Source organism: Quercus robur, chromosome 1 (genome assembly GCF_932294415.1).
Source record: "Quercus robur chromosome 1, dhQueRobu3.1, whole genome shotgun sequence".
Lineage (NCBI taxonomy): Eukaryota > Viridiplantae > Streptophyta > Magnoliopsida > Fagales > Fagaceae > Quercus > Quercus robur.
In genome coordinates, this window is record NC_065534.1 from 12,786,950 (window position 1) to 12,803,644 (window position 16,695).

At 35.9% G+C, this 16,695-nt stretch overlaps 1 protein-coding gene across 1 annotated transcript; it reads left to right on the plus strand.

The window, feature by feature from the left end:
- Positions 1-13,556: 13,556 nt before the first annotated feature.
- LOC126719384 (uncharacterized) lies at positions 13,557-15,278 on the plus strand. The gene has a single exon (XM_050421967.1). It carries the CDS (start codon positions 13,557-13,559, stop codon positions 15,276-15,278), a length of 1,722 nt encoding a protein of 573 aa, XP_050277924.1.
- The last annotated feature ends 1,417 nt before the right edge of the window (positions 15,279-16,695 follow it).

A 16,695-nucleotide genomic window follows, 5' to 3' on the forward strand; every position in this document is an offset into this window, starting at 1 on the left:
TGATGATCGCATAGGGGTGAACCTAGCGTATCTAAGAAGACTTTCTCCTCGGCACGGCCTGAGTGGCTCTGGTCCTTGGACCTCGTCCGAGGAGCTTAATGTTCTTATTATTCTTTTTATGTTAGGGTTCAATGGCCCTGGAAACCATCCCCCCCCCCCCTTTTTTGGCTGCTTCCTCCTCCTTTTATACTAACTTTTCCCCTCTCTCATACGCCCATGTGTAGGTTCCGCTTTTTAGGGTTGGGTGGTTGTAAAAGCTGAAGAGCATGGCCTTGTCAAGCGCAGAGTACTTAATTGCAATATTGGCAATCTTTCCCTTGAACCGCTCCTACACTGTACCCGCCCTTTCTTCTGGGAGCGCTTTGGGGGCTGCCTTTGATGGCGTCCCATTCTTTCCTTCTAAGTTTTGGGATGTCGAGGACAGGATCGTCCTCGGCTACACCTCTAGGCCATTTGGACTTTTGTTGCACGTCCTCGGCAACGTCTCTCCTCAGCTCGGGCCTTGGGCCCTAATGTAAAGTGGGCCGGGATTACAAATTCTCTGACCCCACAATAAACCCTCAAAATCCTGTTGTCTGGCCCCTCGGTCGGAGAGGAGGGTTTTGGTGACATCGGGCTTATGTCACGGCTTGCCAAGTCTTATCCTTCATCAATGCCGAAGCCTCTTCGTTTGCCTGGGACACGCTTCTGGTTATGAGACATTCTTTTAGTTTTACCCACGCAACGTTCTTACCGTTTCGGTGCACGAGGTGCGTCTTTAATAAGGTCTTTTTACGAGGCGATGCAAATCCAACGGCTGAAGACGGCTTTGGGAATTGAGCGAGGCTTATCTCGTTTGTAGTTTTTCTTGGAGATTTGTACAGATTAAATGCCGCCAGGCTTGCCCCCCATATAAGAAGCACGGTGGGGGGTCATTTCCTTTATTTGCAGACCCTTTAAGTTTTTCAAATCCCTAACCCTCCAGTTGTGCCCATAATCCCCATTACCAGTGTAACTGAGCCTTAGGGGGTGATATGGTCAAGGCCAAGATGGGGGTGAAGGGACCACACCCTCTCCAGAAGCCTTGGGTTTCTTCGAGACTCAAGATGGCCCGGTCAGGACAAGGGAGACAAAGACTCAACACACTTCTTCCCCTTGATAAGGCAAGAAAGGAGCCTCTTCTTCCTTCAGCCAAAATTCGAAGCAGGTGGAGGTCGCATCAGATTTTTGGTGCGACAGCACTGAGATTTCTCATCGCCGGTACCATCCGCTCTCGCCCGATTGCTGCTAATATGATACTTGCTCGATTGCAATCAGAGCTGGTACGGGGATTTGGCATCCCCGCTTCTTCCTCTCTTCCATCACTGGTGCCATTTAGGTGCCTCCGCTTCTTCTTCTCTTCCATCACTAGTGCCACCCAGGTGCCTCCGCTTCTTCTTCTCTTCCATCACTGGTGCCATCCGGACGTGCTTAGTCGATGCTAGAGCAAAATTGAAGGATTTATTATTCCCATGTATTTTTATTTTTATTATATATATATATTTTTTGTTTTTCTTTTTGCTTCTGTAGTTAGCTTCTAGTATAGGCTTGGTTAAGCCTCTTATTGTACGCTGTACTACTTCTTTATCTAATAAAAGATGACTTTATCCCATTTTGCGTGTTCTTTCTTCTCTGTAATAATTATTTTGCGAATAGGTGTGCTGGTGTCCTTTTCTTTCGAACAGTACTTAGGACCGATGCCGTTGTTAACAAAGAATTCTCACTTTGAACTTATTAAAACTAACGAGCACAATAATGCCAACTTCAAGTGGGTTAACCATATGAGACTAATCGGGATAATAGCTGAATGTTCTGCATCGCATATGGGGTGATCACCTGAGGACGTGTAACCTAAAATGAACTATCTAAGGGGGTCGCCGAGCACTGGGGTACTTTGCCATATTTCAGACGATATTCATAGTCTTAAGTTGTTTTGGGCATCCGGTCCGAGGACCGAGGTATGACTGTACCGGATCTAAACACTCAATTGCGTTAGTTTCCTTAGAGTTGGGAGTCCGAGGACCACGCATGATTTCCATTCTGTCTAGGATTTAAGCCATTTTCTAGTGGCTAGTTTCCCCATAGGTTTGAGTGCGAGGACCATGCAAGACCTTAATCCTGTCTAACACTTAGATTTTTTTAGTGACTAGTTTCCCCATAGGTTTGAGATCGAGGACCATGCAAAACTTTAGTTCTGTCTAGCACTTTCTTTTTGTAGTAGTTGGTTTCCCCATAGGTTTGGTTTTGTCCAAAACTTATATTTTTTGAAGTAGTTGGTTTCCCCATAGGTTTAAGTCCGAGGACCATGCAAGACCTTGATTCTGTCCAAAACTTATATTTTTTGAAGTAGTTGGTTCCCCATAGGTTTGAGTCCGAGGACTATGCAAGACCTTGATTCTGTCCAAAACTTATAGGAATTCGGTGAATCGGGCTACTGGACCCGCAAGGGTTAGCCCCTTAACAAAGGTGTGGGGCATAAACTTGATGTTAGAAGCCCCTAGAACTGCCCGTGCCACTGGCGCTTCGAAGTGTAGCCCCGTGTTGCTGGAAATGATGGAGTGACTTTCGCATAGCTTGCACCACTACCAAAATTATTTCTTTCGAGGGGTCCTTGTTGACAGGGGCTTTTGAGGGGCCCTTGTTGACAAGGGCTTGATCCTTCCATTACTAACTGCTGCCTATGCCAATACACAAGCCTTCCCACAGACGGCGCCAATTGTAAGGACTCAATTTGTAACGACCCCCAAATTGGTGTATTGGGTTCGAACTTTAAAGACCCAAATAATAAAATTTGTAGAGAGTGGACTAAAAGGCTAGGCCTTGGTGAACGGACAGTAGTTAGTCATGGTGTTTACGATGATCACACGAGGGTGAACCTAGCGTATCTAAGAAGACTTTCTCCTCGGCACGGCCTGAATGGCTCCGGTCCTTGGACCTCGTCCGAGGAGCTTAATGTTCTTATTATTCATTTTATGTTAGGGTTCAATGGCCTTGGAGACCATCCCCCCCCCCCCCCCTTTTTGGCTGCTTCCTCCTCCTTTTATACTAGCTTTTCCCCTCTCTCATGCATCCACGTGTAGGTTCCGCTTTTTAGGGCTGATACTTGTCTTGTCAGCCCATACCCAAAGTAGTTAGGGGTGGTTGTAAAACCTAAAAAGCATGGCCCTGTCAGGCGCAGATTACTTAATTGTAGTATTGGCAGCCTTTCCCTTGAACCACTCCTACACTGTACCCACTCTTTCTTCTGGGAGCGCTCTGGGGGCCACGTTTGATGGTGTGTCATTCTTTCCTTCTAAGTTTTGGGATGCCGAGGACAGGATCGTCCTCGGCTACACCTCTAGGCCATTTGGACTTTTGTTGCACGTCCTCGGCAACGTCTCTCCTTGGCTCGGGCTTTGGGCCCTAATGTAAAGTGGGCTGGGATTACAAATTCTCTAACCCCACATGTAAATTTTTAATTTTTTTATATTCTCAATTTTTGAACTCTTTTGTGTATGTTTTGATTTTGGGTTTTGATTATTATATTTAATTTTTGAGTGTGTTGATTTTTTGAATTAGACTATCACTAGGAAAAAAAAAATGTATTGAGGAACTATTTTGTGTATTATTATTTGTGTTGGTTATGGCATAACCCAAATAGGAATGATCAAACTCATTCCATATCTCATATTAAGAAATTAACACAAAGCACAAAGGGAATTTTAAAATATAAAAATAGATAAATACTGATAATATCCAAACTCTAAACAATCAAAACATAAATTAATTTTTTTAATATTAAAATTACTTACTTATTTTAGAATTTATTATTAATTTTTATTTTATAATTTTGTTTTAATTATTTTTAAAAATAAATTAGCTTATATATGAATTTGCATTAAGCAGTGCATCGCACATAATACTAGTTATTTAGTCAAGTTTATATTATCCAGAATCGTCATTGACAAGTGAAAGGGTGGAGTTGATGAGGTAAAACCGTAAAAGTAGGGATGACAATTTTTCCCCGTCCCACTTAACCTGCCCCTCCCTGCTTCGCCCCGCATGGGTTTTCCCCGCCCCCGCAAAGGTAGTGGGGCGGGGATGGGGCAAGATTTTAACCCTACACCACGGGGCGGGGCGGGGCGGGGCGGGGATGGGTTTAGACTTTTTAGACCCACCCCGCCCCACCCCTCCTCGTCCCCGTCCCGCCCCACTTTGTTAAGGGTTATAATTGTAAATTTTTTATGCCCTAAAACCTACTATTTAAACAAACATATCAATATTAGTTTATTTTATTCTATCTAATGTAGTTCTCTACCTTTATTTTGTTATATGTTATACTATGAGATTTTTTTTATGATTGTCTTGTTAAACGCTTGGATATGTTATTCAATTTTTTCTAAAAATTGATTTGATTTGATAGGATAAATTTAGTTGTAATTTCAAGTATATTTTTATCAATGAAATATGTTTCATTAAAAAAATTGTACTAGTTGTAGGGCAAATTAACAAAAAATAAAGTTTTACGGGGTGGGGCGGGGCTTCGCGGGACCCCAAGGGGCGAAGATGGGGTGAGAAAGTTTTTCCCATCATACGGGGCGGGGCGAGGCGGGGACAAAGACTCCATCATTCGGCCCCACCCCGCCCCATTGCCATCCCTACGTAAAAGGCTACATCATTTAAAACGTGCATGACAATTTTATATTTAAACAATAGCTCTTTGGCTCTCCACTTTTCTAACCCCATGTTTAATTAACACCATTTTCTAATCTATGTTATCTTTGTATAATTACCCTCATCCCTAACCCCATGTTTAACACCCCATTTTCTAAAGATTCTATGTGATGTTTTTCATATCTTTCTCGTTAGCCCCCTCAAGTGGTAACAATTTTTGCTCAATGTAGTTGTAACGATTTAGGGTGGAGGCATAAAAGAAAATTCTAAAATTAAAATTTTAACATGTTTTGCGAAACAAAAAGGTGTAAAATCTTGTTATTTATTCTCATAATTTCCAAAAGTAAAAAATAATAATGATAATTAATCATTAAATTTTGAATACTATTGATTTCTAATACAAAATAAACACATGCCGAAATGTAATAATATCTTAGGTCTAGGATTACCTACCTTTTTGACCAAAGCATGAGAATTTATCCTTTCCAAAGTCGAGACATGATATTTAACTCATGATGGTTGTTGAAAGTATTAGTTTTAAGCTAATTTAAGTAATTCACCTTTTTTTTTCCTTTCTTTTGGGAAAATGTTAAAAATAGAAAATAACTCAATGTTTATTTATTTACTTAACTCACGAGTCACAATATTTAATTTAATATTTAATTTAATATTTATATTCTTTTTTTTATTTTTTTAATAAATTGAGCTCCAACTTTGTTTTGTTAAAAAAAATAATTTAAAAAAAAACCAATTTTGTTGAATGTATAGAAAAGAGAGAAAACATGGTTCAAAGTATAAAGTGATGCATGGCGTGGAAGGTAAATTGTGGGGACCAAAAGTTAGAGCTATAAATGAACTACTGTGTTAATGAATAAATAAAGGAAAATTCATTGTTGATTGAGTCAATTGTTGCTCATGATGTACTGAATTTATTTTCTTCTTAATAAAGTTACAAATTTCTCATTAAAAAAAAAATGTTAAATGAATATTCAGTACATAACAAACTACTTTTCTCACCATCTTGTGAAGGGTGTGGTGACAAAAATATGAAAAAGGAAAACGAAGAATCTTTAGAAAAGGAAGGAAAGTGACTCTGAAGAAGTGCCAAAGAGCTATTATTTGAGTTGTCAGACATGTTGACAACGTGACAATTTAATACAACAAATATTCTTACCAGACCAACTATCAATCCCAAATCTTCCAAAACCAAAAATTGTTACTCACAAAATAATAAATTTTTTAAAATTTCAATAGCTAATTTAGATCTACAAGTTACAGTATTAATTTTCACCATTGAAAAAGAAAAGAATCTTGCAACGCTAATGGATCTAATTTCTTTTGTGAAAGCAATCTTTGTTATCCTTTGAGTAGCAAATTATTTGCTTTATGGTTCATTTTTCTTGCATATTTTTCAATTTAGTTCCTAATCTTTCAGTACCGTGTTAATTTAGTCTTTATTGTTATCTCTTAAATGGAAATTGCTAATATGAAAAATGGCCAAAAAAAATAGTTTATTGCATAAACTAATTTTTTATTTTGGTTGTTTGTCATGTTAGCAATTTTCATCCAAAAGGTAATAGTAGAGGTTAAATTGATACAACATTAAAAAGTAAGGGACCAAATTGAAATTTAGTGTAAAAAATAGAGACCAAATACATACTTTATCATTCCTTCTTAACATATGACTTCAGAAAAGAAAAGAAAAAATAAATAAATAAAATAAATAACCAACATAGAACATATGACACTGACTGGAAGCTTGTATGGTTGACATGGTTGTGGGTTTGGCCGGCAATAAAACGAGGGAGACCTTTTGGTAAGATCAGTGATGCTCAAGAAAGAAATGTTAAAGCTAGAGGACAGCCTCTTATGGATTACCTTACAAATACAAATTTTCTATCTCATTATTAATTTGTATTCCTACCTCACATTTTCAGGACTTAATAAAAATATTTTAGGGTCAACAAGTTAAACTACAAAACTCTTTACTAATAACAATAAATAAAAGAATCACGCAAAACTCGCTCAATAGAATTCTTATTTATAAAGAACAAGGCTTTTGAGTAAGTAGCAAAATGAAATGACATCATTTAAACATTTTATTATTATTATTAAAATTTTAAATGTTTAAATGATGTCATTTCTTTTTTCTTGTACCTAGAATTAATTAATTGCTTCTCATAATTTGTTTGGATAATTTAATTGCTTCTCATAATAGTCGTTCATATACAGGCTGCAACAAAGTAAGTTCATAACTCCATTGTCAAAATAAAGAAATTTGTTAACAACATTCAATTGGCTTCTTGGAGATCTTTCTTTCTCCTCTCTTAAATAAAATATTTAAAGCATTACCAACTCCTTGCAAATAATGTTATTTAATTTAGATTTACATCTGTTTGATAAACAAGAAAAGACGGTTGAGTGTATGCATCATGCGCGCAAATATGTAAAGTCAACAATTATTTATCAATATATTGCATTGTAATGGAATCAGCATATGATACTTAAACCAATGGGTTCATTAAACTAGGGGTTTAAATATTCTTGTTTTGATTGCAGGGGCAATCAACCATTTTTGTTTTTGTTTTTGTTTATGTTTTTTAATACACAGACTCAGAATGAAAGTGATCCCCCACAAGAATTGAAATAGATGTTCAAATAGACAACATAGGTTTATCCAAAAAAAAGAATGAAAGAGATGCAAATGCAGTCAACAATGAAGTGTGCGTGTAAGTTATCGAAAGCTGAAGTCACAATGTTGTCTATTTGAACATGTCAATTTCATTTCTTACGGGAGATACCTGTACGTGTAAGTTATTGCCCAGGAAATTATTCAATTTTGCTTATTACTAGAATAAGGTAGAACAGCTTCTATGACTCTCGAGATAGATTTCTTTTTTTGTAGGTATATAATAGGGGGGGTGAGATTTGAATCATAAACATGAACCACAAATGATATTACTATTACTCAGTTATTACTAGAATAAGGTAGAATGGCTCCTATCCTATGACTCTCAAGATAGATTTCTTTTTTGACAGATATATAGTGGGGGAGGTGAGGTTCGCATCACAGACGTGTACCATAAAAGATGTCACTATTACTGAGTTATCATTTAATTGAATGAAGTTTTGTTTGAAAATGAGAAATTTCAGTTTTAAAATTCTACCTTTTCTAAATGATACCAATTGAAAATTATTATTCTAGACTCCAAGTATTTTATGTAGTTGTCCGGCGGAATTAAAGAATTTATTAAATAAGTTTATTCTGAATTCCTCACTGATACCACAAGCAAATTATATCACCTACGGCTATAATACCAAATCACAAAAGAAATAATAATAAATTATGCAATACACAGCTTTGATAACGAAATGGAAAACAAATGAATAATTTTTTCAATGTAAAAACCACTCCAAGAATCCAATCTCGTTAAAAATCCACTATATAATATTTTATACACGCAAAACCTTTGTAGTCCTGAACTCTCTGTGTAACCTTTGCAAATGTCTCACTTGCCTTCCTACAATAATAATTCCAAAAAATTTAAAATCCTTTAATAGTGATCTTCCTACGAATGAAGCTCGCCCGCATGAACTAGAACCTCTGGCACTCTTGAAGATTTGCAACAAGAGCTAACTCACTAGAATCAAATTTTGCAGTTTCAAGAATGGTTTAAAGGTCAAGGTGTATAAGAATACACAATAATTTTTCTTGTTTTTGCTTCAGTCATAAGAATGCTTTTTGTATGCTTAAGCTTAGGATATGAAGGTTTTAATTTTGGTATAGCAAACCTACCTTGCCTTTAAGGGTTACATTTGGTTGAAGGTGAAATAGGAATAATATAATAAAAAATATGACAAAAAAGAGAGTTTCGTGTTGTTTGGTAAGGAGAGAAAAGAGGGATGATTTTTTGTGGGGCTCAGGCATTTTCTCCCCTGATCAATCAAAAATTGATGTTTCCGATTTGGAGAATAAACAAGTGTGAAATCATGCTTGCCAACACAGTTACCAAATTGCCCCCACTTCTTTAATGTGTCTCACCTACCCTCCAGCCACCTTCACCACACATATTTCATTGCTTCTCTTTAGCTTCTTTGCACTCGGCACTGCACTGTTCTACCATATGCCTCTTGTAAGGACCATATTTGAATTCCTAGCCCAAAGTATGAATGGATTTAGGCCCAAAAAATCCAAAACAATGAATTTATAGAGAATGAGTTAGAAAACTAGGCTTTAGTCAATTAAACAACAAGTTAAGTAAGCTGGAGACAAAAGAATGAAAACATACAAGTTGAGACTAAAGAAAAAATGTCCTCGGCAAAGTCTGAGGAGACTAGTTCTTATATAGTGCTCTTAAGTATGGTTATAAGTCTAATTCTAGATTGCTACAGTATTTCTTTCTTGATTTTTTGACCCCTTTGTCTTATTGCCTCATTCTTCTTTTATACTGTCTCCCCATCTCATCTCCACCTTCCACGTGCATGCCCGATGGTTGGTGTTGATACTTATCCTATCAGCCCCTCCCAAAAGTCTTCATGTAGCAGCTGTAAGGTTGATAATCACTGTTCAGGTATCACCTCTACATTAATGTGGCTAGAGAGTTAGCTGCAGTGTATTTAATGCAGTGGCATCAGCTTTCTCCTTAGATATTTTAGGACTTCTCCCTTTCCTATGTCTCTACCGTGCCTATCTATACCAACCGAACTTCCTAGAACGTTCCCCTGAACAATGGATCACTCCTCTTGACCTCGGCCTCTATTAGCCAAGGAGACATTCATCCTCAGACAATCCTCCTGGGCCATTATGACCAAAACCAACTTCTTCATTTACTAACACAGTCTCTTCTATCAAAGATTTTTCCTCCTCAAACGACTCTTAGTCCTCGGCTTGGGCCACAAGCCCAATATACAAATAGATAATGGACTCCTGGGCCCAATGTCCCTACAACTCTCACCTGTGACTTTTCTTTTATTTATTTTTTAAAACTTTTTTTTATCCTTCTTGTTGTCACTCTCTGTGTTTTTCATTGTTGATCTTGCTTTGAAAGAGAAATACTCAATAAAAGTACTCTTGATTCTTGTTTAAGACTCCTTCTGGGTATAATGTGAGAAACCATTCGAAGATTCATATATTACTTTGAATCCAAAAATTGAAAAATTCAAAGAAAATTAAGGCTAAGGTGAATCCTATAGCTTAAGCCAACTGTAGATCCGATTGATATTCCAGAATGCCACCTTAGGAATTTCTTAGCTTAAGCATTGTGTTTTTTTCTTTTAGCCCATAAGCAAAAATTAAAAAGTGAACAAATTTCTCATGTGGGTTTTTATAACAACGTCAACACATAGGCAAATCCACAAAAGCCCCCACTCACAATTTTTAAACATCTGTATATAATTAATTAAAAAAAATTAGAGAAAGCAAAATTCAAGAAAAGAAAATTAATATAAGTTTAAATGTATTATGTGTTAATTTTTATAAGATGTCATTTTATTAATTTAATGAGTACAAAGAAATTATTTCTTACATATTATGTAATAAGGTCATAAGATTAAATTTATATAAACAACATTTTCTATCCTCCCACTTTTCTCTTCAACCAAACAAAAGAGTTTTCTATTCCTCCAACCAAATACACATGAGGGAAAACTAAATTTTTTCTATCCTTCCACTTTTCCATCCTCCCACCAATTTTCTATCATTCCACTTTTCCATCCCTCCAACCAAGCAGACCCTAAAAGCAATGTAACAAGTGGTTTATATAAGTGCACAAAGTAGAGTTAAAACTTAGCAGAATTTGAATTAAAATCACTAAAACAACCAATATGATGACCCAAGTAAAGCCAATGGATCAACCAACCCAAAGATAAAAACACTAGGAGGGCTTAACCCATTAATCCCAAGGAAACAAATCGAACTTATTTGTTTTTGGTTTGTAGTTCTTTAAACTAAATTGTGTGATCATTTGCTCTAATTATGATTTATGATAATTTGTGGTCCTGTAGTTCTTAAAGCCAAATTGTTATTTTATTTTTTGAAGAATCAAATTGTGATGATTTGATGTGATTATGTTTATTGTTTTATTAAATATCATATTTTGGTCTTCCATATGGGTGATATAATTGGGAGGGATGGGTATTTTTTACAACCCAAATTCTTTTTTTTAAAGGCCCAAATCCGTCTTTTACTTTAGGCTTAAGAGGCTTGGTAGATATATGGGTTGAAACAAACAAAAAAATTAGGCCCGAAACTGTGTATTATCTTATGCTCAACGTTGTGCAAAAATTTGGGTTGAAGTTATTGGTAAAATTAGGCCTAAATAATTTTAAAAACTGGTATAAAAAAGTTCATCTTAGGCCCAAATTGGCACAGCCCACTCAGCCGACAGAGCTTCGGCGATTTTCTCATAAATTTGGAACCATAGAGAGGGACGATTGATGTGGATGGTTCTCTTTATTTTTATTTTTATTTTTTTTATTCATGGTTCTCTTTATTTTAAGTAACAAGAACAGCTTCTCAAATCTGAACCAAGGCCATTGTAATTTGTAACCAACAAAATAATTTAACTAGAAAATTGTTATACACATGTAAGAGCGTTTCGCACCAATTCATGCAAAATCGGTCTAATTTAGCATAAATCTATATTCTATTTTACACCATCACTTTTCAAAAAAAAATCTAGATGAAATTATTTATTATACATTCTATTTTATTTAAATAATCATTTTTTTTTTCATTATTATCTTCATAGAAATAGAAAGGGGGGGGGGGAGTGGAGAATCTAATGAGAGTAGGAAGTGAGAGATTTAAAAATTATATATATATTTAAATACAAAGCTCGCAATTATTGGAGGCTTTGGGGGTTGATTGGGTAGAATGTGGGACTTTTCCTATTTTACATAGACGGATGCAAATACTCTAATACATCATAACTCATACTACGCCCTATTATTTTTTGGATAAATATTAATACACATAAGCTATTGCACACAACCATACACACGCACAATTTTAGCACTGAACAATTTTAGTGCCAAAATTGCGTGTGTGTGTAGACATGGCAAAACGGGTCAGAATTTTCTGACCCGACCCGACCCGACCCGAAAAATACCCGACCCGAACCCGATTTTTTTGACCCGAAGCAAAAACGGGTTGACCCGTGACCCGACCCGTGTTTTGTGCGGGTCAACCCGACCCGACCCGCGACCCGACCCGAACCCGAACCATTTTTTTAAAACTTTTTTTTTTTGGGTAAAAAAAATAGTGAAATTAAGACAATATTGGTTTAATCGTTTATTGTGAGTTTTAAGGAAACAATTGATACATTTACATAACTGCATGCAAATTAATTGAAAAATAAATGGTTGAGCATTCTGTAATGAGTAAAGATTTTTAGATATCAAATAGCAAAGTACATGCCAAGATAATCTAGTTACAGTAAAGTTAAAAACAGATTTAAAATTGTAGATATGTGTGAGACACATTCACGAGTGTGAAAATAGTAAAGCCAAAGTATCAAATTAGCATAAATTATGAATTTTTAGATCTATTTTTTAACAATTTATGTTCAAAATAAATGGCTTTTCAAAATAAATTATGATATTTCCTAGAGTGTGTGCTGCTTAACAATGATATGATCTTCATAAAAGAGACTAGGTATAAATAAGTAAGCAATCAAACTTTAATGTATATCTCAAATTGAAATAGAGTGTCAACCACAATTGATAATAGAATATAAAATTAATTTTTAAAATTGTAACTTTCTTATATGTTTTTATTTTTTATCAAATGAGTTATTCAATAAGTCATTTGTAATTTTTTTTTTTTTTGGAATGTTGATATTGTGTAAAAATAAAACTTGTATATTTGTTTTACTTATCTTTGTGTTGTTTTGTTTTAGATAGCAATGTTAGGATTTGTATAATTTTAAAATTATTGAATAAATGTTAATAAGTTTAACTGAGTTTATTCTTGATATAAGTAGTGAATGCAAAATAATGCATTTTACATCAAGTAATATGTTGCATAACTATCCAAATGGCAAATACATATTGTTTTCTTTATAAAAAAAATAAAAAATAAAAAATTTCATGTGAAAAATACGGGTCAACCCGACCCGACCCGACCCGACCCGCAACCCGATTGACCCGAACCCGATTTCAACCCGCTTAAAATGACCCGTTTTTGACCCGTGACCCGTTTGACCCGTGACCCGATTGACCCGACCCGAACCCGACCCGACCCGCCCGTTTTGCCATGTCTATGTGTGTGTACAATTGTGTATAACAGTTGGTGTTAAATAAACATTCCTCTTTTTTTTTTTTTTTTTTTTTTTACTTCCCAAATCTCATCTTGGTATTCAGTGCTCACCCTCTGTATTAGTAACGATTACTGTAATTGGGGATTTGGGTTGTTGGTAAGCTTAACATATCATGTAACAATCTAGTATTATTTTAGTAGCAAACTGTTATTGTTTGTTTCTAAACATGATATGATTATGTGAGAAACTTTGAAATCTGTCATACCAATTTCCTTAGCCTAACGGTGTATCAAAGAGCTCCATACATTTTACCTTCAACCTCAACAGACTTTTAACTAAATCCTAGCTTTGACAGCTTGTTCTGTTTTGTGAACGAGCTAGTAAAAACAACCTACCCTAATGATATAGAACCACCACAAGTTAGCACACACAAACTGACCCAACCTTTTTTTTTTCCCTTGTTCATATATATAGATATATTGCTCATTCTTGCCACCACTCCAACATTCATCTCTTCCAATTCCTGCAACCCAATTACACAAACTCAGTGTTCTTTTTTCTACCTCCTTAAGCAAGTATCCACTTTTTCTTAATTCCATTTACACAATACAACCTTAAACATATAAAATGGGTGGTGGGGAATGTTTCCAATTTGTGGTACATGTGGTAAAAGGCAAATGGTTCACGGTTTTTGCCTCATTGTTGATCATGGCTGGAGCTGGTGCAACATACATATATGGAATCTACTCCAAACAGATTCAGAAAACTCTTGGTTATGATGAAGATGCAATGAATAAGATAACCCTTTATAGAGATGTTGGTGCAAATGTAGCCATTTTCGCTGGCTTAATAGCTGAGGTGGTACCAACATGGGTTGTGACCCTCATTGGTGCCGCCATGAACTTTGGGGGTTACTTCATGATATGGAGAGCTGTCACAGGCAAAATTTCCAAACCAAAAGTTTGGCATATGTGCGCTTACATTGCCATTGGAACCAACTCTCAGAACTTTGCAAACACAGCAGCTCTTGTCACCTGTGTCAAGAATTTCCCGGAGAGCCGTGGCGTTGTTTTGGGACTAATGAAGGGTCTCGTTGGGCTTAGTGGAGCTATCTTAACACAAATTTTCCTTGGTATGTATGAAGATGATTTGAATTCTCTCATTCTTCTCATTGGTTGGCTCCCAGCTGCGGTATCAGTGGTGTTTGTGTTCACACTCCGGACAATGAAGACTGAAAGACAACCTAATGAGCTCAAAGTGTTCCTACTTTTCTTCTATTCAACAATTGTACTTGCATTTTATCTCATGATTATGACATTGCTTGAGAAATACGTTACTATGGGCAACGCAGTGCATTCAAAAAGTGCAATTGTGGTTACTGTCCTGCTCTTCCTCCCTCTCTATATTGTCTTTAAAGAAGAGAGAACCCTCTGGAAAAATAAGAAAGAGCGTGAGAATCCTTCTCCTGAAATGACCGTCGAGAAATCAGAAGATTCAGAACCCAAGCAGCTAGCAGAGGAGCCGAAAGGGTCTTGTTTTGCAAACATCTTCAATAAACCAGAAAGAGGAGAAGATCACGGCATTTTGCAAGCAATACTAAGTGTTGACATGTTGTTTATCTTTGTCATTTCGTTGTGCGGATATGGGACAAGCTTAACAGCAATTGACCAATTTGGACGCATTGGCAAAGCACAAGGATATAGTGATAGACTCGTAGGCTCCATTATTACACTAGTAAGCATATGGAATTACTATGGAAGAGTCTACTCAGGCTTTGTCTCAGAACTATTGCTTATGAAATATAAGCTTCCACGTTCGACTATGATGACAGTAGTGCTTTTCATATCAGGCATTGGAATGCTCTTCGTGGCCTTCCCTGAAATCCCATTTGCATTTTATGTGGCATCAGTGCTGATTGGATTTTCATTTGGTGCACAAGTACCATTAAACTTGGCAATGATTTCTGAGTTCTTTGGCCTTAAGTACTACTCTACACTGTTCAATTGTGCCCAATTGATAAGTCCACTTGGGTCATTTCTACTAAATGCAAAGCTCACAAAATCTCTCTACTTCAAAGAGGCTACGAAGGACCTCATAGCTAAGGGTGTGGATACATCATCTGTGAAGGACCCAACTTGCATTGGACACCACTGTTTTAGGCTGTCTTTCTCGATTTTGGCCATGGTTGCATTCTTTGGAGCTTTTGCAGCGCTTTTATTGTCGAAGAGAACGAAAGAATTTTACAAAGGTGACATATATAGGAAGTACAGAGTTAAAGAAGATGAAGCATATAAGAGGTACAAAGGTGAAACATATACGATGTTTAGAGAAGACTCTAAGGCCAACTAGACAGAGGTCATTCAATCCTCTCAAAATGGACGGTAGTGAGCCTCCAAAGGATGGATACACAACACTGAAATGGTGGAATGGAAAAAGAAGAAATGGCATTATTAGATTAGCAAATTTGAAATGATCAAGAAGGGCTTCAGTTCTTTTTTTTCTTCTTTTTTTCTTTTATTTAAATTAGATACTGTACTGTACTTGTATTTACCCTCTACTTAGTATACTTGGTGGGATTGGCAACTTGTGAGTTAGAAAATGTGTTGTCACTTTTATGTCTTTATACATGAGATTAAAATTGCCATTGGAGAATCATACAGAATCTTTGTTACAAATTGACATTATGGATTACAAAGAGGCCCACCCAACTGTTCTTACAATTTTTTTCATAAATTGAGATAGCAAGTTGTTAATGATAGATAATAAAATGGTGTAATTAATTGATCAATAACAAGCAATAACTTACCAACTCAACCATGAGAGAGAGAAAATACCAATGGCTTTGATGGCAATGACTATGCCAAAGAGGGTATGTGAATTTATAACCCAATGGCTTTGGTTCTTTCAGACTTGTGTTTCCTATATTGCACGGATGCTTCTAGGAAAATGAGTCATATTTGTATTAGATACAATACTCCTCAGATGCTTTCCAATGCAATTGGATAAATCACCTAAAGTTTGTAAACTTATGCTTCAAATACACCCTAAGCTCTTAGATATGTTCCTCTTTAGTGTAGATTGGGCATATAACTGTAAATAATAAATAGGAAAGCATAATAAATTGTATAACTATGAAATATCTGCCATTTTATGCTACTTTTTAATAATTTTGCTATATCAACCTATCCACATTTCATTGTACCCAAAAAAAAAAAAAAAACCATGAGAGAGAGAGATGGTGGAATGGACAAAAGAAGAAACAGCTGCATAGATGGTCCAGTATAAAAGAAGGGAAGACAAGTCCAAGTCGGCCTCATAGGCAATTGGGCATCATTAAATATATAATTTAGATGAGCAAATTAGAAGCAATTCAAAAGGACAGAAGAAAAGGGCTTTATCTCTATATATTAAGATGATTTATAAAGTTAGTTATAGGTTCAAAAAATGTCAAAAATACCTCGAATCTAATTAGATAATCTTTATTCAAAAAAAAAAAAAAAGGTTAAAATTGTAATCCAACAAAATTCAAAAACAAAAAAACTATTAGAGAAACTTTTTCCCTAAATATTAGCACACTCTTTATTTAAATTAAATATATTTCACACACATTTAATACATTTTTTCTTAAAAAATAGCACACTAAATCCAAAGAGCCTCATTGCACGTGCAGAACGCGTGTAATGAGGGTAGTTATTATTATTATTATTACTAGAAGTAGACCCACACGATCTGAAGAAATATATAAATATTATGTAATAGGGTGTAA

Bases quoted from the DNA above. Each gene is read 5' to 3' on its own strand.
- LOC126719384 (XM_050421967.1), top strand. From the start codon at position 13,557: ATGGGTGGTGGGGAATGTTTCCAATTTGTGGTACATGTGGTAAAAGGC.